Here is a 25,947-nt window from a genome sequence, read left to right on the forward strand (position 1 = left end):
CATTTTATGGCATTTTATGGCTTGTATTAACATGTTATGGCATCTGAAAGCTCATATTTAAAAAAATAAACAAATAAGCAAGATTGGCTCTATTGCTGGTTTGTGATTGTTATTGAAGGTCTCCTGGCTGTATTAGAATTCTAGTTACTTGAAATTGCCAGAACACTAAATATGAATGGAAATTGCATATAATGGTTACATGCCTTGTATTCTGAATTCTTCCTTTTGGAAAAAATGCTATTGTTAATTTTTTTTTCAGCTCCAGAAATTGAAACGATCACTTTCTTTCAAGACCAAAAGTTTGAGGAGTAAAAGTGCAGACAACTTTTTTCAACAAACAAATTGTGGCACAAAGTTGCAAGTAGATTTGCTATCAGAAATCACCTCTAAAAGGGAACAGCTCCCTAATTTGGAAAGTCAAAACTCCACTCCAACCAAAACTCATCTCCAACCAGACGACAAGATTCACATTTTTCAGGAACACATTTTCAAAAAACCCACATTCTGTGATGTCTGCAACCATATGATTGTTGGTAAGAAAGAATTTGTGTTTTATTTTTTGTTTTTTGTTTGTTTTGTTTTTGTTACTTTATAAAGTAACCTTTCTAGGGAACTTAGTTTTGCATTTATTTAATATATTCAAATTGCATGGAAAAATTGGAATATTTTTATGTTTTTGTATATAAAAAGTGATTCTGGGAATCACTGTTTATGAGAAACTAATCATAACTTCTATACAGGTAATCCCCAACTTATGACCACAATTGAGCACAACATTTATGTTGCTAAGTCAGACATTTGTTAAGTGAGTTTTGTTCCATTTTACGACCTTTCTTTACATAGTTGTTAAGTGAATCACTGCAGTTGTTAAGATAGTAGTATGATTCTTAAGTGAATCTGGCTTCCCCATTGACTTTGCTTCTCATAAGATCTCAAAAAGGAGGTCACATGAACCAGGACACTGCAAAGGTCATAAATATGAACCAGTTGACAAGTGTCTGAATTTTGATCACATAACAATGGGGATGCTGCAATGGTCATAAGTATGAAAAATGGTCATGTCACTTTTTTCAGTGATGTTGTAACTTTGAATGGCCACTAAATGAACTGTTGTAAGTTGAGGATTACCTGTATTTAGAAATTCTAAGAACCAACTTTCTAGAATCTAGAGTTAACTTTCCAGATTTCAGTATATCAGCAGCAAAGGAGATATAGTCATGATGAGGAAAACATGCTTAAATACTAGCCAGCAATAAGCTAAGAAAGTGATAAATATTGATGAACAACTATCAGTAGAAATCTCCATTATATTGCACACCTAAATCTAATTACCTATGCTTTAAACATGGATTGATTTATTAATTAGCCATGCTATTCTTGAACTTTATTTCCTATAGTGACTTAGATGGAAAACATTTTAATTTTCTACACATTATTTGCATGCTAGGTCTCTCATCTGTGTCAAACGCAGAGAGCCTTAAAAGCATGAATTCAGATGAATTAGCAAATTCAGCATGAGCACAAATCTATTCAAAAGTATTCAAAAATGAACAGATAAAAAAGAAAATATGTTGTCAATGAATAACCTCCTGACCCCACTTGGATTAGTCATTTTATTTTTGCATTTTACATTTTGGATTTAATTTTCAAAAATGCAGTTAGTTAGTTTCTCATACTACAACATGGAAAGCAATGGCAGATGTGCAACTAGATATTGTAAATACTGTATCAGCCTTTATATGTTGGGAACTCAAATATTCCTTCAGGTCTTATTTTATTTTCTGCCTTTTATCAACTATTCATTTCTGAGCTTGACAGCCTTTGCTCTGCTTCAGCATGACTCTTTCCTCCTTGGGAACATTGTTTGAAGGTTAAGAAGAGGGCTATACCACATACTCTTGGTGATTATTACTTTAAAATCCTAAAAAATAACAGGGATACCAAGGGCAATTCGTGGACTTGAAGATTGAAGGCATCTTTCACACATAACAATCAATCAATCAATCAATCAATCAATCAAATAAACAAATCTTTATTTGGTTATAGACAGTAAGTAGAATACAGAAAATCAGTTAATTAAAATTTTAAAAAGGAATGTGTATTTGTATGTATGTATTTGCATGTATGTATATATGTATGTAAATACATGTATGGCGAGAGTTGTCAGGGCCCTGGTCTCAGGCTGTTGTTGCTAAATGCCAGGTCTGTGGTTCACAAAGCTCCCCTCGTCCGGGACCTAATATTAGACGAGGGGGCAGACCTGGCATGTATTACTGAAACCTAGCTGGGCCTGGAGGGAGGAGTCCCCCTCACTGAAATGTGCCCAGAAGGGTTTCAGGTGCTCCATCAGCTGTGACCCCAGAAAAAGGGGCGGGGGAGTGGCCATCATCATCCAAAGGTCATTGGTTCCTCGTAGGATCCCTGCTCTGGAGCTTGTCGGGTATGAGTCCCTGTTGGTGAAGTTGGACCTTGAGGATCAAGTGGACTTGTTGTTAACATACCTACCTCCCAACAGCCCTCCCCTCGTTCCTCGAGTCAGTAGCCGAGCTGGCAGTTGAGTTCCCCAGGCTTATGGTACTGGGGGATTTCAACCTGCCTTCACTTGGTGAACACTCTGAGGGGTGCAGGAGTTCATGGCTTCCATGACAGCCATGGTCTTGACCCAAATAATTTGGGATCCAACTCACTCAGTGGGTCACATGCTTGACCTCGTATTTCTCTCGGAGCAGTGGAGACATGATCTAGATTTGAAGGGCATTAAGATCTTGCCCTTGTCATGGTCTGATCACTTCCTATTGAGGCTTGACTTTCGGAAACCAATCCCCCACTGTAGGGAGGGGGAACCGATTAGGTGGTTCTGCCCCAGAGGCCTGATGGACCCTATGGGATTTCAGACAGCGCTTGGAGAAATACCTGTCGCTCTCGTCCACAGTCCGGTAGAGTCCTTAGTTGCTGCTTGGAACACAGCGGTGGCGGGGGCTCTAGACTGGATTGCGCCTTTATGGCCTCTCCGAGGATCCAGGTAGTGGATCCAGGAGGGCTCCTTGGTTTACCGAGGAACTCCGGGAGATGAAGCACCAAAAGAAATGCCTAGAGCGCCGCTGGATGGCTAGTAACTCTGAATCTGACCGAGCACTGATGAGAGCCTATATCAGGACCTATCTCGTGGCAATACGGGCGGCGAAATGTGCGCATTTCTCTGCTCTAGCCCGCTCCATCCTGGGTAGAGCTGAGGAATTTGTTCAGTTTCTAACGGATAAAGTTGCTTGGATTCAGACAGATCTGGACTCCAATCACACAGTACCAGCCGAGGTACCAGGGAAAGGTCTTGAGTGGATTTGATGGAGCGAGTTTCAACTTGTCGCTCCTGAGGAAGTGGACAAGGCCATGAGAGCGGTGAGTGCCTCCACCTGTATACTGGACCCGTGCCCCTCCTGGCTGGTCTCGGTGACACGTGGCTGGCTCCAGACAATAGTTAACACCACTCTTCGGGAGGGATCCTTCCCGCACCTCCTAAAGGATACGGTGGTGAGACCCCTCCTGAAGAAATCTTTTCTGGACCCAGCCATTTTGAGCAACTATCGTCCAGTCTCCAACCTCCCCTTTGTAGGGAAGGTTGTTGAGAAATTGGTGGCCTTTCAACTCCGACGGACCTTGGATGAAACTGATTATCTGGATTCCTTTCAGTTGGGTTTCAGGCCTGGCTACAGCACGGAAACTGCTTTGGTTGTGCTGATCAATGATCTCTGGCGAGCCAGGGATAGGGGTCACTCCTCTATCCTTGTGCTTCTTGACCTCTCAGCTGCCTTCAATACCATCGACCATGGTATCCTTCTGTGACGGTTGCAAGAAGTGGGAGTGGGAGGCACCGTTCATCGGTGGTTCTCCTCCTACCTCTCGGACAGGTCGCAGTCAGTGTTGGTCGGAGGGCAGAGATTGATCCCTAGGCCCCTCAATTATGGGGTGCCGCAGGATTCGGTCCTGTCCCCCCTCCTATTTAACATCTACATGAAGCCGCTGGGTGAGATCATACATTGGCATGGGATTAAATACCACCAATAGGCGGACGATGCCCAATTGTATCTGTCCGCCCCGTGCCAACTCAGTGAAGCGGTAGACGTGATGTTCCAGTGCTTGGAGGCTGTTAGGGTCTAGATGGGAACGAACAAGCTTGCACTCAATCCCGACAAGACTGAGTGGCTATTGATGCTCCCTCCCAAGGATGGTCCAGCTATTCCATCTCTCAACCTGGGGGGTGAAATTATACGCCCCTCAGAGAGGGTTCGCAATTTGGGAGTCCTCCTGGACCTGCAGTTGACGCTAGAACACCACTTGTCGGCTGTGACCAGGGGGGCCTTCGCCCAGGTTCACCTGGTGCACCAATTGCGACCCTATCTGGACCGGGAGGCCCTTCGGATGATCACTCACGCCCTTGTCACCTCAAGACTGGATTAATGTAATGCGCTCTACATGGGGCTGCCCCTGAAAAGTGTTCGAAGACTCCAGTTAGTCCAGAATGCAGCCGCGCGAGCGATAGTGGGTGTACCTAAGTACACCCACGTTACACCTATCCTCTGCGAGCTGCACTGGCTTCCCATTGGTCTCCGGACACGCTTCAAGGTGCTAGTCGTTACTCTCTCTATATATATGTATGTATGTATGTATGTATGTATGTATGTATGTATGTATGTATATATATATTTGTTATATTTATGCTGATAGATAAATAAATATAGGTTATTCTTGCAGCCACAATTATATGTAGGCTCAAATACCATATATATTTACTCATGTTTTCTGGTTGTATGCTTAGTAAAAAATTCTCGGGTTTCCATTCCATACTTGCCCCAGTAACCTCTTTCAGCCATTTTTGAATCCTTCTCCAGTATTTCGTGGCCTCAGTACAAGACCACCAAATATGGTAGAATGTGCCATCCCTTCTTCCACATTTCCAACACAGTGGAGATAACCCAGGAAACATTTTGGCTAACCTCATTGGGGGGGAGGTGCCATCTGTAAGCCATCTTGTATATGTTTTCTTTAAATGCTGTAGATATTGTAAGTTTAATAGTCTTACTCCATAGATCCCACCATTTGCCCATTTCAATCTCATAACCAAAGTTTCTCTCCCATGTTATTAGAAGGCTTTTATCCATCTTTTCTTTAGCATCTTGACAGGTCAAAAACGGATAAATCTTCGATAACATTTTCTTATCTCTACCAAACAAAATCTTATCTAGCCCCTGAGGGTTTGGGTAGATCCCAAACCGTACCTTATCGCTTTTAAACCTATTTCTAATCTGTAGATATTCCCACCATTCCAGATTCTTGCCCTGCTGCTCTAATTCCATCTTTGTTTTCATGTTGCCATCTTCTGTCATAATGTCTTTATAACCTATATAACATAACCTATATGTTATGTTTCTTGTCCAATTAAATACACTGGGATGTGTTAAGGCCTCTAATGATGCCAACCAGCACAGAACCCTAAGATAGTATTTTTTCCTCATCTTTTCCCACACCCCCATCAAAATCTTCCGAATATAATGTCCCATGAAGTACCTATGGGGGGTATTTCTTTCTTGCCAGAGGGAGGCATGCCATCCCTGGGGGAGGTCGTGTTCCTCTATAGCCAATAGGCGTCTTCTACTCAACGTCATCCAATCCTTCACCCATGTCATAATTGCTGCATTATAATATGCTTCCCAGTTGGGTACTCCAAAGCCTCCCAGTTCTTTACATTTTTGCAACATTTGGGCTTTGATTTGTGCTTTCTTGCCTTGCCATATAAATCGAGCCACTATTGTCTCCAAGGATTTAAAAAAAAATTGTCCAATTTAGTTGGTGCCGTTTGAAACAAAAACAAAAATTTCGGTAGTACATGTGTCTTAACTGTCGCAATCCTGCCCATCAAAGATAGTTGTTTACCACTCCAATTAGTCATGTCCTTAGATACCTGTTGTAGTAATTTCATATAGTTATCTACTTTGATAGAGGAACATCTCTCCGTGTGCCAAATTTCCAAGTATTGTATTTTATGGGCCGTGTTAATCCCTAGCAGGCTTTGTATTTCCCTTTTCTGGTTCAAAGTCATATTCTTAATTAACAGTTTTGTCTTCTCTTTATTTATACGTAGCCCCGCTATCATACCGTACTCCTCTATTTTACGTAGAAGTTGTATCCCAGAAGCCATAGGATTCTCCAGAATAAAAACAAGGTCGTCAGTAAAAGCCTGGACCTTGAATTCCTGAGCTTTAGCTCGTAACCCTTTAATTTGTATATCACTCCTCACTATTCTAAGAAGGGGTTCTAATGTAAGGATAAACAGTAGGGGGGATAGTGGGCATCCTTGTCTTGTGCCTTTACCAATCTCAATATTGCCCACCTCTTCTCCATTTACCAATAATGTCGCAGTTTGTTGTACATAAATTGCCCGAACTGCATTTAACAAGTTTTCTCCAAACTTCATATTTTCTAATTGTGACAACATAAACTTCCAATTTACCTGATCAAAAGCCTTTTGTGCATCGAGAAACATAAAGGCCACTTGTTTATCCGGCCGGGCTTCATAATATTCTAAGGCATCCAAAATAATTCTAACATTATCTTTCAATTGCCTTGATGGCAGGAAGCCGTTCTAATCAGGGTGTATAAATTTACTAAGGAAGAATTTAAGTCCTATCTGCCAGTATAGCTGCAAAGATTTTATAATCCACATTCAAAAGTGAAATGGGCCTATAGTTTTTAATTTGGGTACGGTCAGCTCCAGCTTTAGGCAAAAGGGTTATATAGGCCTCAGCCCACGATTCCGCTGCGATAGAATCCGTCAAGACAGCATTAAATATTACTATCATCTCTTGTCCTAAGATTTCCAAAAAAGTTTTATAGATTTCAACTGGCAAACCATCCATCCCAGGAGTTTTGTTGTTTTCCATTTTTTTGACTGCCTTTTCTAATTCATCTATTGTTATCTTTTGGTTTAGTACCCCTTTCGCTTCATTTGAGATCTTGGGTAGATTTGCATTATCTAATTTGGTCCTCAGAAGTTTCTTCCCTACTATATAGTTGCTGAAAAAAACCTTGAATAATTTCCTGTTTCTCCCCCTTGGTTTCTACTAATTCCCCTTTACTATTCTGCAGTTGAGCTATACGTCTGCTCTCTCTTTCTTTCCGAAGTCTATAAGAGAGCCAACGACCCGGTTTGTTAGCATGCTCAAAAAAGTTTTGCTTAATCCCCTAAGTTTCCGAGCAACATCCTCCTGGTCTAGAAGAGATATCCCATGCTTAATTCTAGCCATTTCTTCTTTTTTCTTATCATCTAGTGGGTCCTGTTGCAAGGCTTTTTCCACCACCTCCAATTTGGCTACCCATTTTGCCCTCTCTTCTAATTTTTTCCTCTGAGTGCCTATTGTATATTTAATACCTAGGCCTCTCATATAAGCCTTGGCCATATCCCAAAGTATTTGTGGGGTTACTCCCTTCCTATTTTCTTCAAAAAAAAAGACCTCATTTCCCTTTTAAACATTTGTTGAAATTCTTGTTCTTTCACTATCTCTGTATTCATCATCCACCTTCTCTTCCTCCCCTGCCTTACTCCTTTCCACACCAATAAGAATGGATTATGATCAGCCCAGGTATTAATCTCGATTGCTGCTTCCTTAATCAGATCCCCAATTTCTGGTGACAACCAAGCCATGTCGATCCTAGAACAGGATTGATGTCTATGTGAAAAGAAAGTAAATGGTTGTTTCTGTGGGTGGAGTTCATGCCATACATCCTTTAATTCATATTCCTCCTTCATGTCTTCAAAAGTTTTGGGGAGAGCTCTCCTCCTTTCTCTTAACCCCCCCACTTTTGGATGTTTCCTGGGTTATAGTCCATTGTCCTACCTGCCACAGCGTTATAATCACCCACCACACATATGTGGTCATAATCTAACTCTGCAGTTTTTTGATGCAACTTTCTAAAAAAGATACTTTGATTGTCGTTCGGTGCATATATGACCACCAGCAAAATTTTATGTCGACCAAATTTCAATTCAACCATTAAAAGTCTCCCCTCCCCATCAGTATACACCAATTTAGAATCGATATGATCTTTAATATACAGCACAATGCCCCTTTCCTTTTCATCTGCTAAACTTGTATGCATTATACCCAGCCGGGGGTATACAACACATTTTGCTGGTGATTCACTATATGTACTTCTTGCAGGCATGTCAGATCACAATTCTTTTTCCGTAAAGCATTCAATATTTTATTTCTCTTTCTTAGTGAATTCAAACTATTTATGTTTAAAGAAATTAAGCGGAGTTCATCTGCCATGTTTATTTGTGTAAGGCTTTGGATTTTGTTGTCTGCCTCTTCTGCGGTCTCTCATCTCTATTTTGATTCTCATTTCCCCCTTTCTCGTCTCCCGGAACACTATTCTTTCGCTCCTCTCCTCAGCTCTTGTTATCCAATTCTCCATCGTTACTCTGAGTTCCCCCTTTCAACTGACTTTCCATAAAGTCTTGTGCATCTTGCAATGATTCAATCCAAAACCTCTGGCCTTGCCAGAGGAAGGACAACCCTTCTGGGAAAAGCTAGTCATTACTTTTAAAGCCCTACATGGTATCGGACCTGGCTACTTGAGAGACCGCCTCCTGCCAATTACCTCCCAGAGGCCTATAAGATCGCACAGACTAGGCCTCCTACGGATTCCATCTGCCGGTCAATGTCGGCTGGCGACTCCCCGGGGGAGGGCCTTCTCTGTTGCTGCTCCGGCCCTATGGAATGATCTCCCTGTTGAGATCCGGACCCTGAGTCTCTCGGGAGTGGGCGGCATACAAACTAACTAACTAACTAACTAACTAACTAACTAACTAACTAACTAACTAACTAACTAACTAACTAACTAACTAAATAAATAAATAAATAAATAAATAAATAAATAAATAAATATGTCGTTACTTAGGATTTGCCTCTGTGTGCTGTGTGATGCCGGTTATTGTAGGTTGTACATTATGGTTTGTAGCTTAGCATGTATTATAAAGCTAGCCAGTGGACTTTTATTTATTACTAGACAACCAAAGCCCCATAGGGTCATTCTTTCAGAGATATTTCTTAATCAGATTTCTCAATGCTTTCAACAATAACAGAACTTCTAATGTATTGACTTCACTGGAAAAGTTGGGATACATTCAAAGATGTAGAATAGCCCATATTGAGCTACATAGCACAGGAAACATTTTATGGCATTTTGTATTATGTCAATTATGTCATAAACTGTTTTATGATAATTTTGTCATAAAATGTTTTTGTCAGCACTCCTTCATTGAATAATTAGGAAAGAAAACCACGAGAGTCCATTGATAGAAATCAAGTGTACTTTTACTAATTATAAATGATTAGAAGTGTAGCAAAGCGAAGACTGATTATTTAGGCGCGAAAGCAAGTGATATATAGAATAACCCATTCCCCACCCCTTGGCATCCCAGTTGCAGTCCAATCGTAATTCTCCCAAGTGTCAGGTGTGAGATAACTTCGAAAGGCATCACCAAGATGGAATGTCGGTGCCGTTGGCCTTGGCGGGAACCTCCTCCGCATGCACAGTCAGACAGGCAGCAGAACTCCAGAATCTTCCTCCATCACAATTAGTAATCCCCTCCCAAATACCATGCCCCCCCTTCCCATTTCAATGGCAGCCGAAGCAGCAGCAAAGCAGAGGCTGACATCCGGCCGTCCTCTGGAAAAAGGCGGTCAGGCCTGGAAAACGACAAAACACAAACAAACAGATGAACAACAAAAAACAGAAAAAGAAAGAAGGGGGGGGAAGAGAAAGTCAGGAAGGAGAGTCAATCAGGGTTTGTCAGGATAAGTAGAATAGAACTGGCGGAGTAGCTGGGGAGTGCGGAGGTGGGACTTGTCCATCCACTCGGCATGACACGGAGGAAAATGCTTCCAAGCCACTAGGTACTGAATCCGATTCTGCCTCCGCCGAGAGTCCAATATTTCCCGGACCTCAAAATGCTGTTCACCATCAATCAATAGGGGGGCAGGTGGCGGGTCCACTGGTGGACGTAAAGACGAGAAACGAACAAGTTTAATGAGATTAATGTGGAAAACTGGATAAACACGGTTGAGGTGCTTGGGTAGCTGCAAGCGAACCGAAACAGGATTGATGACCTTGATTATGGGAAATGGGCCCACGTACTTAGGCCCCAACTTCTTAGACTTTTGCGTACTTTGAAGGAACTTTGTGGATAAATACACTTGGTCACCCACCTTGTACTGATAAGGTTGCACATGTTTCTTATCAGCCTGTTTCTTATGCGCACGATGCGCAGCATCCAAAGTGCAAAGTGCCAAAGGCCAAATATGCCTCAACTGCTCACTCCATTCGGAGATGGACGAAATCTGTGGCTGTTCAAGAGGAGCTTCGGGAATAGGAACAAAGTCTTGGCCAGAGACAACTCGAAAAGGAGTGAATCCAGTGCTTCTATGTACGGAATTATTATAAGCCACTTCTGCATGCGGCAACAAGTCCACCCAATCATCTTGCTGGTAATTGATGAAACAATGTATATATTGTTCTAGAACAGAATTAGTCCTCTCACAAGCCCCATTAGTCTGAGGGTGGTGGGCGGAGCTTAGACCCTGGGTGGAGCCAATGCGCTTAAGAAATTCCTTCCAGAAAACAGAAGTGAATTGTACACCTCTATCAGAAATGATGCGATCAGGCACGCCATGCAACTGGTAAACGTGAGAAATGAAGAGTTTAGCAAGTGCCTTTGCAGAAGGAATCTTAGGGCAAGGTATAAAATGAACTTGTTTGGAAAATAAGTCAGTAACCACCCATATGACAGTGTGCCCCTGGCTCTCAGGAAGTTCGACAATGAAGTCCATAGAAACCTCCTTCCAGGGGGTGACAGGGCGAGCTACAGTCTGGAGTAAACCCTGCGGTTTCCCCGGCGGGCGTTTAGCGGCCGCACAGACCAGACAGCTGGCAACATAAAGTTCAATGTCCTTCTTCAAAGAGGGCCACCAAAACTGCCGTTTCACCAAATGCAGCATCTTCACAAATCCAAAGTGCCCCGCTAATTCGGAATCATGAGCCCATTGGAGAACAACGAGACGAAGAGAGGCGGGGACTTAAAGTTTCTCTCCAATCCATGGCAAATCATCTCTCATTGTGCATTCACTTTGATGCTGCAGGAACCAGTCATCCTGGGGAAGGGCCTTTTTGAGATCAGACAGAAAATCTTGAGACACTTCCACCTTTGAGCGTGTCTGTTGCCTAGTAACAACAGGAGCAGCGAGGCTGGACGTGGGAACCACGGGCTGGATAACGCTGAGCTTAGAGCAGTTGTATTGAGGGAGTCTGGACAAAGCATCAGCCATAAAGTTCTTTCCTCCAGGGATGTATACTTAAGTGTGAAATTGAAACGATTGAAATGCTGAGCCCAGCGCATATGCCTAGGGGAGAGGCGCCTGGGAGTCCTCAAAGCTTCCAAGTTCTTATGGTCAGTCCACACCTCAAACAGGTGCTTAGCGCCCTCCAGAAAGTGGCTCCACGTAGCCAAAGCCCAACGTACAGCAAATGCTTCCTTCTCCCAGATTGCCCAATGCCTTTCCGTGTCTGTGAGTTTACGGGACGGGTATGCACACGGTTGTAAATTACCTTGGTCGTTAGTCTGAAGCAAGACGGCCCCTACTGCCACGTCGCTGGCATCAGCTTGAACGACAAAAGGCTTGTCCATCTCCGGATGCTTCAGAACCGGCTCCTCGGCAAAGAGTCGTTTCAACTTCTCAAAAGCACCTTGACACTCCATGGTCCAATCCAATGGCTTGCTAGGCTTAGGCTTAGGCCCTCCCTTGGACTTCAACAAATTAGTGATGGGAAGTTCAATTTTGGCAAAAGAAGGGATGAACTGATGGTAGAAATTGGCAAAACCCAAAAACTTCTGTAATTGCCTGCGTGTACGGGGCGCCTCCCACTCAGTGACCGCCTTGACCTTAGCGGGGTCCATCTCAATACCAGCGGGGGAGATACGATACCCAAGGTAGTCTATCTTCTCCTGGTGAAATTCACATTTGGATAACTTGGCATAAAGTTCAGCGGCTCGGAGTTTTTTTTTTTCCTGTTCAAAAGTTTTATTTCTTTTAAGACAAACATTTCATCATTCCTCAATCAGTAAGACATCGAAGTACAATTTTTTGTATGTCAAAATAATTCTAGTTTACCACCAAATTCTTGTCTAGCCTAATATATACCCCTCCCTCCCTCCACCCTCCACCCCAACCCCCCTCCTCCTCCCCCCCCCGACTTCCCAGAACCCGTACACGGTATGGATTTCTAACAAACACAGTCTAAAATCTATTGAGAAAAAAAAAGAAATAAAGAAATTAATAACATTCTACATTGACCTTAGCTTCTTCTTGCTGAATTAACTTTAAACAATTTAAATCATTTCTGATCTTAAGCATAGGCTAACTGGAATTTCTTGGTCCCGTATTTATTTTGTATATAGTCAATCCATTTCTTCCAGTCTCGTTTATATCTCTCATTTGAGTGATCTTTAAGATATGCCGATATTTTAGCCATCTCGGCTGAGTTTGTAACTTTCAATGTCCATTCTTGAGTTGTAGGCAAGTCTTCCTTCTTCCAGTATTGCGCCACCAACAGTCTTGCTGCCGTTATTAGGTGCAGAATCAAGTTAGTCTCTACCACTGTAAAGTCAATACATATACCTAGTAAGAATAACTGAGGAGTAAACTTTATCCTTCTTTTAAAGATATTTTGCATAATCCATCATATTTTTATCCAAAATGCCTTAACCTTTTGGCAGGTCCACCATATATGAAAATATGTAGCATCGAGAGAGCCACATCTCCAACATTTAGGCTGTAAGTTCGGATACATAGAAGCCAGCTTTTTAGGATCTAAATGCCATCTATAGAACATCTTATAAAAATTTTCTCTCAGGTTTTGAGCTTGTGTAAATTTCACATTTCTTACCCAGATTCTTTCCCATGCATCCAGCATTATTGGTTCTTCAATGTTTTGAGCCCACTTTATCATACAATCTTTAACTAATTCTGTTTCCAAATCCATCTGTATTAATACATTATATATCCGGCTCGGAGTTTCTTTAGGACATTGCGGACCAACTTGACGTGTTCATCATATGTTTGTGTGTAAATAAGGATATCATCTAAATATACAATAACGCCCTTGTAAAGGTGGTCATGCAAAATTTCATTAATTAATTGCATGAAAACTGCAGGCCAAAGGGCATCACCCGGAACTGGAAACAACCCAAGGGGCAGTTGAAAGCAGTCTTCCACTCATCCCCCTCCTTTATGCGGACCCTATAGTATGCTTCTCTTAGGTCCAATTTAGTGAAAATACAGCCCTTCCCCAGTTGGGCCAGTATGTCCTTCATCAGTGGTAATGGGTATAGGTTCTGAGCTGAGATGCAGTTCAAGTTTTTGAAATTCACACATAATTTGAGGGAACCATCTTTCTTTTCTCTGAACAACACTGGCGCTGCTATCTTGGGCCTCGCTGGCTCAATGAAACCCCTTTTCAAGTTCTTATCAATGAATTTCCTCATTTCCTCCATTTCTCTAGGGGACATTGAATATATTTGGGGCTTTGGAAGCTTTACTCCAGGTAAAATATCGATGGAGAAATCAGTAGGTCTGTGGGGTGGAAGTTTATCTGAAGATTTTTCACTAAAAAACCCCTTCAGGTCCCAATACTCTTTCGGCATCTTTTCTTCCCCCTCAATATTCTCCTGGCCCTTGGCGGCCAATGCGGGACTGGAGCCAACAGGCTCTGCGGCGTCGACCTCCCCGTCTGGGGCTGTGCTGGTCTGAATACGCAGCCACCCCTCCCTCCAATTAATGCGAGGGTTCCATTTACGAAGCCAGGGGAGTCCCAAAATAAGGGGTCTGTCCATCCCAGGAGCCACAATAAAAGAGATCAATTCTACATGGGTGCCCATTTTCATCTCTAGGGGTTCAGTGTAGAAATGGGCCGGGCCACCCCCTGCAATGGATCCATCGATTTGGCAAAAAACAATAGGGGTTTTCAAAGTCCTCAATTTTAAGCCTAGTTTCTCAACCATTGGAGGATTAATCATACATCTAGAACAGCCTGAATCGAGGAGGGCGGGAAGCCGTTCTGTCTCCCCATCGGGTGGCACCCTTAACTCAATTGGGATCAACATGGGGCCTTTATTCGAACTCACCCAACGAGGCGAGGCATCATCATCAGAGTCATCAGAGGAGCTGGTGGTCATGTTCGCTTCCTGCTCCGCCTCCTGCTGGAAACGCTGGGGGGTGTTTTCAGCAGTGAAGGCAGCCTCTTTCTTCCTCCCTGGGGCCTTGCTAGACTTCCCTTCCCTCTTGGTAGGGGGTGGGGCGGTTGCAGGAAGTTTAACGCAGCAATCCATGGTGCGATGGCCCCCCTTTCCACAACGGAAGCACATGAAAGGCTTGGCCTTGCCGGCGGAGCTTCCCTTCCCTTCACCCCTGATGCGGAATGGGGCCTTTTGAGCTAGGGGGGCTGATTTCTCTGCTTTCTCTTCCCTCGCACGTTGAAGTCTAATCAAGTCGAGCTCAACATCTGCTGCATTTTCATACCAAGCTGCAACTCACTTGGGAAGGTATCTGTTAACTCATTGTTGGTAAATGTCCTCATTTAATCCCAATGCAAACTGGTCGAGGAGCGCCTCTTCAGACCAACCCCTCATATATGATGAAAGCTGCTGAAACTCCTGAATATATTCAGCCACCGGTCTATCTCCCTGCTTGAGGGCCATAAATTTCACCTTCCCTCTTTTCTCAATCAGTGGATCATCAAATCTCCTCTTTAGTGCAGTCATAAAGACATCAAAATTCCTCAGGAGGGGGGAGTTACATTGGTGTAAGCTGACCATCCCATCGGCCGCTTTTCCTTCCAAAGAAAGTAAAACCATTCGCATCTTCATCTCATCTGTTTCTATATCGGGCCCATAAATTTCCATATAATTCCAAATCTGTATAACAAAGAGACCCAGGTCCCTGGGATTTCCGTTATATTTTACTGGCAAGGGAGGGACTTTTGCCATTCTGCATCTTCTGGGGGGGGGCTACTCTGGCAGCAGCTCTGGCTGGTGGGGGGAAAGCTGTTTCTGGGTTTGTTTGCTCCCATCCCCCCTTGGCCTCTTCACTCTCCCTAAATTTATGCATAGAGTACCTTTGTTCAAATTCTTCCGTTTGCTCTCTTTCTCGGGACCTCCGCTCGGTCATAGCTTCTTCCCAGTCGGCTGGTTTTTTCTTTTGTCTTCTTCTGGTAACTCCAGCATCCAAATTCTCACAATCCTCCTTTTGCCCCACTCCTAAAGTCCATCGGGGCCGAACTGCAGGCTCTTCTACCCTTAGCCCAGCTAGCCTTTCAGGTAAAGATGGTTCTGCAGTTTCTCTTCTAGTCTCCTCATCATCGCTCGCTTGCAATGACATTTTTTCTCCGTTCCTTCTTTTGAGTACACCCCCCATGGTAGGTTGAAAACTCCTGGTGGGGTGTGAGTGAGTCTTCGCTTACTGTCAGCACTCCTTCATTGAATAATTAGGAAAGAAAACCACGAGAGTCCATTGATAGAAATCAAGTGTACTTTTACTAATTATAAATGATTAGAAGTGTAGCAAAGCAAAGACTGATTATTTAGGCGCGAAAGCAAGTGATATATAGAATAACCCATTCCCCACCCCTTGGCATCCCAGTTGCAGTCCAATTGTAATTCTCCCAAGTGTCAGGTGTGAGATAACTTCGAAAGGCATCACCAAGATGGAATGTCGGTGCCGTTGGCCTTGGCGGGAACCTCCTCCGCATGCACAGTCAGACAGGCAGCAGAACTCCAGAATCTTCCTCCATCACAATTAGTAATCCCCTCCCAAATACCATGCCCCCCTCCCCGTTTCAATGGCAGCTGAAACAGCAGCAAAGCAGAGGCTGACAGTTTTACATTTGGCCAGATTTCAATTCCACAGGAGACAGGGTTCATAGATTTGGACACGTTAGGTAAAATAGCCCATTTTTGTATTTGGTTGAAAAATTGTTGCCCTATGATGCACCATTTCATCCAGGTTAAAGGTTATGACGAGAAATGTAGTAGTATCTAGGTATCTACTTGTCAAAGTGAGAAGATTCCATCTGCTTAATTAGCTTTTTGCATTTACTTTATTCTATCCATATAAGGTAGCCTGCATGCTTGCCTTGCAATTTGATTATCTTGTGCTTAAAGATAATACCTTTTTTCCAATATCCATATGTTTTTAAGTATATGAACTATAGTACACTAGACCAACTATCACTGCTGGCTAGTAACAAACCAGGTATAGCCAACTGGTCTTTTGTTTTTATTAATGCTATTTGCTACTTTAGTTTCACAATTAACTATGCTGCCCAATACTCTTTTCAATGTGTTTTCATTTGTGAGTCTGAGTGTGTAAGTGCTCTTACATGTATACAAAATTGTGACCTTATGTCTTCCTTTATATCTAAACAATAGTAAAGTATATACATACAAATTAAAGTAGGGCTTTTGCTGTAGGCAGACTGCTACTTAGCAATGCCAAAGTATAGAATACTTTTTATTGCACTGTGGGGAAATATATGCTGTTAATAATATTATTGTTATTTTTAAAAACAAAGTCATGAGAAGGACTCTCACTCTTGTTTCAAGTATGTATGTATGTAGTAATATATTCCGCTATTTTTCCTAGGAATTTTAAAAAATATATTTATCAAGACCTCAGAAATACATTTGGATTGTATCTAATAAAAATAGAAATGGGAAAAATGTTTTGCTCAATCTCTTAAAAATAACATTATTAAGATTTTGAACAAGAATGATAAAAACTAAGATGAACTAATATTTAAAGGAAAGAAAATATAAAGAAGTAACTTCCAATTTTCTTTTATAGGTATAAATTAAAAATGATGTTTACAGAATAACTTTATTTTTTTAAATAATCTACATTTTTTCTAATCAACAAAAACATATATCATAAGTTCATTTTTTTCCTGTCTCACACAAATGTCTATAAAGGGTTTTTAATTAGCATTAAGCATAGCTAATGTCTTTTCTCTTATCAATGATGTCAATTTGCTCATCTGAGCAAGTTCAATCACCTTCACCATCCATTCCTCCATTGTGGTTAATGTTGAATTGTTTCATCTTTATTCATATAATAATCTCAGTGTATTTATCATGTACAGGTAGTCCTCAACTTACAAACATTTGTTTAGTGACCTTTTGAAGTTATGTCATTGAAAAAACTAACATGACCATTTTTTTACACCTTCAAAATTCTGAATTTATCAAAATTCAGACATTCAGCAATTGGTTCATACTTATGATGATTGCAGTGTCCAGGATCATATGATCATCTTTTGCAACCTTCTGAAAGCAAAGACAATGGGGAAGCCAGATTCACAACAACAGCAGTGTTTAACTTAACAACTGTAGCAAGAAAGGTCGTAAAATGGGGCAAAATTCTTTTAACAATTATCTTGTTTATCAATAGACATGGGCTCAATTATGGTCCAAAGTTGTGGACTATCTGTATAAAAACAAAGGTCATTTTTTAAAGCAATGCTATGTCTATTTATAGGCTACTAAATTTTCATCTTTGCAAATTGATTCAGGATTAAGTTAACACTTGATAGAATGCTATCTCTGGAGTCCCTATGGTGATTGTTGAAATTGGAAGGGATTTTGCAGAACATCTAGTAGTCCAACTCCTGTAGGATCCATTATTACATAATTCTGTACAAAAGGCCATCTAGACTCTCTTTAAGCACCTTTAACAAACAAAAATCTATCTATCATCTCCTGACCTCCTACAATTATGAAATATTTTCTGTTTCCAACTGAAATCTGATTCCTTGTAATTTAGTACCATTTTTTCATGTACTGATGTCTGGAACAAATGTGAACTACTTTGCTCTCTCTCCCTCTCTTCTTTTTTTACGTTTTATTGATGTTCTATTTTGAATCCAATTTTCATCAAACGGTGTTTGATCTGGGTACAGTAACATTTCATAAGACATAGCATTCATTCTTATTATAACATTCATCACCGTAATAGTAGTAGTGCAATAACATAGTCACAATGATATTTAACATCCTCTGCTTTAACAATTCTTCTCTTTAAGATTTCTCCTTTTAACTTCTGCCTTTCTTATCTGACAGTCAGTTTGTCCCATTTAAAAAAATAACAAAAAGTATAAGAAAAAAAGAACATTCAGTAAGATAAGCAGGCAAAGGGGGGAGAGGGAGAGAGAAGCTGCTCAAAATAATACCAGGAAAATCATCCGTTCCATATTTCTTTCCTGCCTCAGTCTTATAGTTGCTATGATTTAAATAAAAAAGAGGGAGGAGAAGGGCAAAACCAAACAACACTAGAGAATAGAAAAAGAACATCTAACCATTGTGTAATGGCTCCTCCCATAACTTGAGAAAGTAAAGATTCTTGAAACTGATTATTTCAAAAGGAACCTTTAATCAGTCAGGATGAAAACTATTAGAAGCAAAGCAGCATCTGAAAACCTTTAGGCCAACCCTTTGTAGCACCTCTTGAGTTAAAGGTTCTCCAGCAGGAGGATGAGGGGCCAGTAATGACTGTAATTTACTTGTCGGGGTTGGGGAACTCCCCACGCTTTTGGAAGCCGTTATTATATTAGCTTGCTTTGAAGCCATTTCTTCAGTTAAGCTTATCTTCCACCAAATTATTAAGTCCAGACAAACTGCTTACTCCAATTATCACTGCTATTTTAAGTGATTTTAAGCTCTGTAGTAGTTTGTAACATTACAGTACAACCCCGCTTTCAAGACTCCTGTGCCATTTTATCTTCTGTCTCTTTAGTTTTAGTAGAAGGAATGGAGTTAAAGTTTATTTATACATACAGTTGTAAATTCTCCGGCATTGCTCTGCCTGTTTTGAACTCAGATGTAAATCAAATGTTGAGCAGGGATGAACATGTGCCTTGGTTTCTGCAGAAAAGCAGAATGAGTCCTGGCCTGGAGTTTGCTGAGTTGTAGGGGGGCTCACACCTTCCACACCCCAGAATTATCTCCTGCGGGGGTTAATGGAGCTCTTCCCAAGCTTAGCAGCTCTCCCCCTTCTTTTTTGTCTGAAGAAGGGATAATCAATCTGTCAGACAGCTGATAAATGCTGTCCAGACAGCGTAACACAATCTCAGAACTGGAGCTACTAAAGATAGCAGCTTCTTCAGGCTACATGTGCACTGGAAGCTCGGTCTTTCTCATTTTTCTGAAGTAAGATGGCTCCTTTGCCACATCGCTAGAATCTGCTTGTATAACAAACGGTTTCTCTGTGTCCGGGTGCTTTAGGATCAGTTCTGCTGAAAACAGCCTTTTAAGTTTTTCAAATGCCGCTTGGCATTCCATTGTCCAGTTCAAAGGCTGTTTCAGTTTCCGGTTACCCTCCCCCTTCATTTTTAAGAGCTTGGTGATGGGGAGAGCAATTTGGGCAAAAGCGGGGATAAACTGCCAGTAAAAGTTTGCAAATTCCAGGAAGCTTTGCAACTGTTTGCGTGTTCTGGTTGGTTCCCAGTCAAGTACCGATTGCACTTTTAAAGGACCCATTTCTATGCCCTGGTATGAAATGGAGAACCCTAAATAATCATTTTTTCTCACATTTAGAGAGTTTAGTATAAAGTTTTGAAGAGTGGAGTTTGTTCAGAACCACCCGGACTAGTTTTACATGTTCTGCCTTGGTCTCAGAATATAATAAAATGTCATCAATATAGACTATGCAATCCCACAACAATTCATTTATTAATTGCATAAATACTGCAGGGGCCCCTTGTAGCCCAAATGGTAGCACTTTGAATTGATAGCATCCAAGAGGGGTGTTAAATGCCGTTTTCCACCCATCTCCCTCCTTAATCCTGATATGGTAGTAAACCTCCCTTAAATCCAGCGTTGAAAAAATTATTCCTTTGGCTAGGTGTGCTAGCATATCCTTCATGAGTGGGAGGGGATATACATTTGCCATACTGGTTGAATTTAAATTTCTAAAATCAACATATAAGCATTTGGAGCCATCTTTTTTCTCTCTAAACAACACTGGGGCTGCAACTTTTGGTCAGGCTGCTTCAATGAAACCCCTTGCTAGTTTTTTTTTCAATGAATGGCCTCAGTTCTTCCAGCTCCCTTGGAGACATGCCATTCATCTTGGGTTTAGGGAATTTGACTCCGGGTAGGAGCGGTGGAGTGGAAGCTCATCCGATGCTTTTTTGCTAAAAACCTCAGCCAAGTCCTTATATTCTTTGGCTATGCCCTGGGCTGGCATAGTATAAGCAGGCATTGCTGTTTCTAGGTGCTCTGCTCCCTCAGTTTCTTTGTCTGGATTCTCAGCAAAAAGTCATGTGCATCTGCACTCTTATGGTGCCTTGCTTCCAATTAATTTTGGGGTTCCATTTTTTTCAGCCATGCAAGACCCAGAACTAGTGGCCTTTCCATGCCAGGTACCACTATAAATGTAAGCATTTCCTTGTGGCTTCCAAAGTCTATCTGTAGAGGATCAGTGGCAAATGAAGCTGGCTCCCCCCTGTTATTGATCCATCTAGTTGGCAAAAAGCTATGGGGCTTTTCAGGTTCCTTACATTAATCCTTAACTTCCTTACCAGGGTTGGGCTGATCAAACAGCGGGTGCATCCCGAGTCCAGTAAAGCTGAGATTTTCATCCCCCTCTTCCAGTTGGGGATAAATAGTCTCAGGGGCAAGGTAAGCGGTTTAATTGGTTTGCTTACCAGTGGTTTATCCTCTGGATCACTTCCAAATGAGTATGGTTCCTCCTGCTGCAAAGTTGGAATTTTCTCAAAGAAGGAAGGGGGTGGAAATTCTATGGTCTCCATGCTCCTCAGGGCCATCTCCTTTCTGCGCTGGCCAGGTTTCGTAGGTTTTCCCCCCAGTGGCTGATCTGGTTTCTTAGCCAGTGCCTGAGAATGGCATTCTGCAGCTCGGTGACCCTCTTTTCCACACTTGAAACAGACTAAGGATTTTGGAGAAGGTGTCATTTGTGGTTTAAAAGGTTCTTGTTTCCATTGGGGTGGGGATTTCTTCCACATTCATCCTGCCCGATACTGATTTCTGGCTATGTCGATGTCTGCCTCTTCAGCAATAAGATACCACTCATGTAGATGGGTTGGGGCACCTCGGGCCACACAAGCATTGTAGAGTTCATTACTCAGCCCATCCTTGAACCAGCTTATCAGGATATCGTCTGGCCAGTTCACATGGCATGCCAGGTCTCGGAATTCTTCGGTATACTCTGCCACTGGCCAGCATCCCTGCTTCACAACTTTAATGGGGTTGCGTGCTTTGTAGTCTGCGAGGGGGTCCTCGAACCGTTATCACAGGGCCATCATGAACCGATCAAAATCCCGCAATTCTTGTGCATCAGCATCATGCAAAGTCACCATCCGTCTGGCAGCAGTTCCTTCCAGGATGACTACTTGCACTCGGGCTCCTTGGGCTTGAAAATCACACCCATATTCTTGCATGTAGGTGAGCACATGTACCACAAAGAATCCCAATATTTTCAGGTTCCCATCAAATTTTACCCCCAGGGAAGGAGTTTTCTTTTGTAACTGCAGGTTTCAGGGTTGGTTCGGAGTGGCCCCCAACCCATGCACCAACTGGAGGGAGGGTTTTCTGGGTTCCTAGTTGTTGCTGCTGTGCCATCAGCTTGATCAGCAGGGACCAGAGGGAGGTTAGTTCCCCTGGCATCACCCTCATTTGCCACCCTTCCAACGCTTCTTGGTTGCTGGTGTGCCCCCCCCCCGGATGTTGAGATTTCCAAATTTCCATCACCAACTGGGTTACATGCCTCTTCAGAGAATCCTCTCTCAGCTGGGCTTCATTTAATTTCTCCTGGTCAGAGCGGGGTTTCTAACTTCAATTTCCGCCCTGGTTTTCTGCTACCTCAGGTAAGAGTGACTCCCCTGGTCTTCCCTTCCCAGCCATCTTTCATCCCTATTCCGATTGACCAACCGGGCTTTTTGGGGTCCTCCAAGCTCACTCCATTCACTCTGCCATGATACAAGGAGCAGGTCTCTGGTTATGGAGGGGTTTCCATCTCCCTCCAGCAGTCAGTTTCCCCTTGTTCACTGTAATGCTCAGACATGGTTTGCTGGGTCCCCTCGGTAGAGTAAAAATGTTTCTCTCCTGGTTGACCACTTTGCAGAGAGATGCTGCTTTATGTAATGGCTCCTCTCCTAACTTGAGAAAGTAAAGACTCTTGAAATGGATTATTTCAAAAGGAACCTTTAATCAGTCAGGATGGAAACTTTTAGAAGCAAAGCAGCATCTGAAAATCTTTAGGCCATGCAAATGGGATTAAGCTGATAATGACCCCTCCCCTTTGTCCAAATGCAGATTCTGACCAATACACAAGTGTGAAGATGCATCCTTAACTCTTCTGCCCTGGGAGTCAGTAAAGCACCTGTTCCCATGGCTATCTCTAGTTAGACATCAAAGTTATATATCCCACATGGCTATCATAAACATCCCTCCAGAGATATTGGGACCTTCAGTCTCCCAGTGACAGGAAACCAGTTGTAAAGTTGTAAAACTCAGTTGTTTCAGATGTAGCTAATGATTTAACTCCGAGGCTCCCCTCCTCCCAATTGAATGGCAGTATCACTTTTAGGGATCTGACACATTGTCTATTGCCTGCTTCAGTATTTTGTTTACTATGCTTTTTTTGCCTGCCTCCCATATTTCTCCCTTACATCTCTGTTTCTGTTTATGTCTATTTCCTGAATATTTGATCTAAGTACTCCTCCCATATCCACCATCTTCAGTTGCCTGGTTTCAGAGCTTCCTATCCCAGCCCCTTTCTTCTTTTCCAAAATACCATCCAACTCTTTCAGTATATTTTCCTCCAGGTTTCCTTCATCCATTACTATTGTTTTTATTATTTCCTCCTCTTTATCTTATTCTTCCTTCTTCTTTTTTTGTTAGTTTTCCCCTTTCTTCCATTTTCCAGGAGAATTTGGTCTTCACTTATTAGTCCTTGTATGGAGTTTTCTATTTTTTCCATAGCCTCTTTAAATACTTTCTCCATTCTGTCCACTGCATTTTACAAGAGTAAATCCAACTCCTTTACCATCCCAGTCATTTCTCATGAATCTCCAGAGAAAAGATTTGAAAGTTAGGATATAAAATTCTTCTTTTATCTTTTAGCAGTCTTTTATTCCCCAGTTCCAAATACTCATTGTGCATCTGTCCAATCAAAGAATTTACAGTTTGTAATTTTTCCACTGCCTTTCTCTGTGTTTTATTCAATAAAGAGGTCCCAGGTGCAGACAGCTTATCTAAGTCTTAAAGTAGTCTTACAGCACAGTTTATGCTATCCAAGGTTATTGTAATCCACATTTTCATTTCTTCACTTTCTCTCACTTTCCCTCGTGGGGAAATATATCGTTGTTGTACTGTTTTTCTTCTATTCCTCTCCCTTGACTTGCTTTGCCTGCACCAGTTCCAGAACCAACTTTAAATCCAAATAAAGTTCATAAAATCCTTAGATGACCAATTCGCTTTTCTTCTTTTAACATATTTAATGTCCAATTAGTCAAAACAATTAGCACTCCTTGTTTTGGATCTCTTTCTGCTCTGAGCATATTCACCATTGTTTCAGGGGGTAGATGTTTGACAGAACCACCCCAGTTCTTTTTCAGCCCCACTGTTAGTCAAATCTTTTTTAGAAAGTGGCATTTCTGACATGTTAAAATATTAAAAATTTCTCACACAGCCAGCATACTGTTTTTCTCTACTTTTAGCCCTTCTTTGAAGCTGCCTCAGCTTTGGATGGCATATGTCTGTCTTTTCCTCACTACTGAGTTGAGAGCTTTCCCTGGTCCCAACAAGGAGTTAGCAATCTCCTTGTGAATGACGAGGTATTCCTCACCATTCCTACAGATTGGTTTCGATCCGTTTGGCTCCTCTGGCAGAGGGAATTCAGTGAACTTCCATAGAACTTATGGAAGACTCGTCATTCTGCAGTGGCATCAGCTTCACTTTTCTCCATTTTGCTCTCTCTTCCTTAAAACAGTCCTTTCAATACTTGAAGACAGCTATAATGCCTACTTGCTTTCTCCTGTTTTCCAGAAAAAACATACTTATTCTCCCCTTGATTTTCTCAAATTGTGTTGCTACAAGTTTTCTGTAGTATTTAGAGTTTAAAATAAATGCTGGTCAACATTTAAACACACAGTACTGTGGAGCAAAAATCCTGATAGACATCAAAAATGTTGTTGAGCACCAATGAACATTACTTTTTAAAAGTGGTCTCCAATTTCTGCCCAAGAATGCTAGTGAGCATTACAGTTTATGAGTAAATGCAATACATAGTATCCAAGTTGATTTGGCTTTGATGGTTTAGAATTTGAACAGTTAATTTAGGACAATCTTAATGGCTGTCCGTAAGAAGCCATATGTATCACTCATCCCTTCCTTCCTCTGCTTTTCTGTTACCACAACATCATCTTTTAAAGATGTATACCATAAAAAATTTGTTAGTCCTTTAAGGCTACTCCTTCTGATTTGGCTATTGCACACTAATAGCTACTTGTTTTTAGCATTCCTTAACCTACATCTTAGCTAATTAACAGGAGTATTATCTTTCCACAACAGTTCATGGAATTAAAACCATACAAAATGTTTCATATCATACCAGTAATTTTAATCAAAATTCATTTCATTTTTATTCAGTTTTAAAATACCTACCTAGAGCAGACACCATTTCAATTTCAACACTATTTTAAAATATTCATCAGCATCTAATACCCATTGCACTAAAAGACAATTTTAAAATAACTATCAGCAGCAGATACCATTAAAACTTTCAGCTAAGGCCAGGGAGAAGAGGCTGTGTTTCCTATTAAATACTTCTATTTCTTCTGACAATAGTTGCAATCTTTACTGTGGTTGCAACATTCTTATCAAAACCGCACTTCTTAAACTAATTCTATTTTTTTATTGAAAGGATATAAGATTTATTGATTTTTACCACATAACCACCAGGAGTTATTTTTATAAACATTGCCTTAGTAATACAATAGACCTGAGATGGTGAATCAATGGCTTGTGTGCTACAGGTGGCATGCAGAGCCCACTCTGCGGGCATGTGAGCAATTGTCCCAGCTCAGGTCTACCATGCATGCTGTCAGATGGGCCATCCTACCAGCCAGCTGGTTTTGGGGTCTCTGCCGTGCATGCGGGAGATGTGCATGCATGTGTGGGGGTGGGGGGAGTGTGGGGGTAGCAGAGAGCCCCCATGCCTCATTTTTGGTCCCATGAGGCTTCAGGAAGCCCTGCTAGACCCAAAAATGGCCACCTGCTGTGGGGTTACAGTGCACCCCCCATGCATGCACATCTCATTAGTCCCAGAAGGCTTCAGGGAGGCCTGCTAGGCCAAAATGGGCTGCGGGGGTCACATGCGCATGCGTGGGGAGTGGGGGGGGGTGTTGCACACACATTGCATTATGGGTGTGAGCACTCATGCATGCACTTTCAGCATGCAAGGACGAAAAGGTTAGCTATCACTGCAATAGACCTTCATTCCTTATAAACGATTTCTGCTTGGCAGAGAATTGCTGTCATAGCCATGGTGATAGTTTAAAATACTTTCTATCCAACACTAGATTAACAAAAGAAATACAGAATCTTAAGCAGAAAACAATTTATATGAAACCTGTTACCTCCTCAAAGCTATGCCGATGATCTGGGAGCGTGCCAGTTCAAGGCGCCTCCCATTGGCTGAGCTGTGACAGCCGCTTGGTGGGAGAATGCAGCCTCGCCATTGGTTGGCCCATCTGACAGCTGCTATATAAAGAGGTGTCACACAGAGAGTTGCCATTGCCTCACGTGTTAGTGTATTACTTGTT

The 25,947-nt window shown here is 41.9% G+C and overlaps 1 protein-coding gene across 1 annotated transcript in view; it reads left to right on the top strand.

The window, feature by feature from the left end:
- STAC (SH3 and cysteine rich domain) overlaps positions 1-25,947 on the top strand; it is a 247,224-nt gene that overhangs the window by 73,322 nt on the left and 147,955 nt on the right. Inside the window, exon 2 of the mRNA XM_087713018.1 lies at positions 260-533. Coding sequence (XP_087569144.1) covers positions 260-533 — 274 coding nt within the window. The remainder of the gene's footprint in view (positions 1-259; positions 534-25,947) is intronic.

Source organism: Thamnophis sirtalis, unplaced genomic scaffold (assembly GCF_051295495.1).
Source record: "Thamnophis sirtalis isolate CommonGarterSnake01/CBP01778 unplaced genomic scaffold, rThaSir2_p1.2 scaffold_4, whole genome shotgun sequence".
In the NCBI taxonomy this organism is placed as follows: Eukaryota; Metazoa; Chordata; class Lepidosauria; order Squamata; family Natricidae; genus Thamnophis; species Thamnophis sirtalis.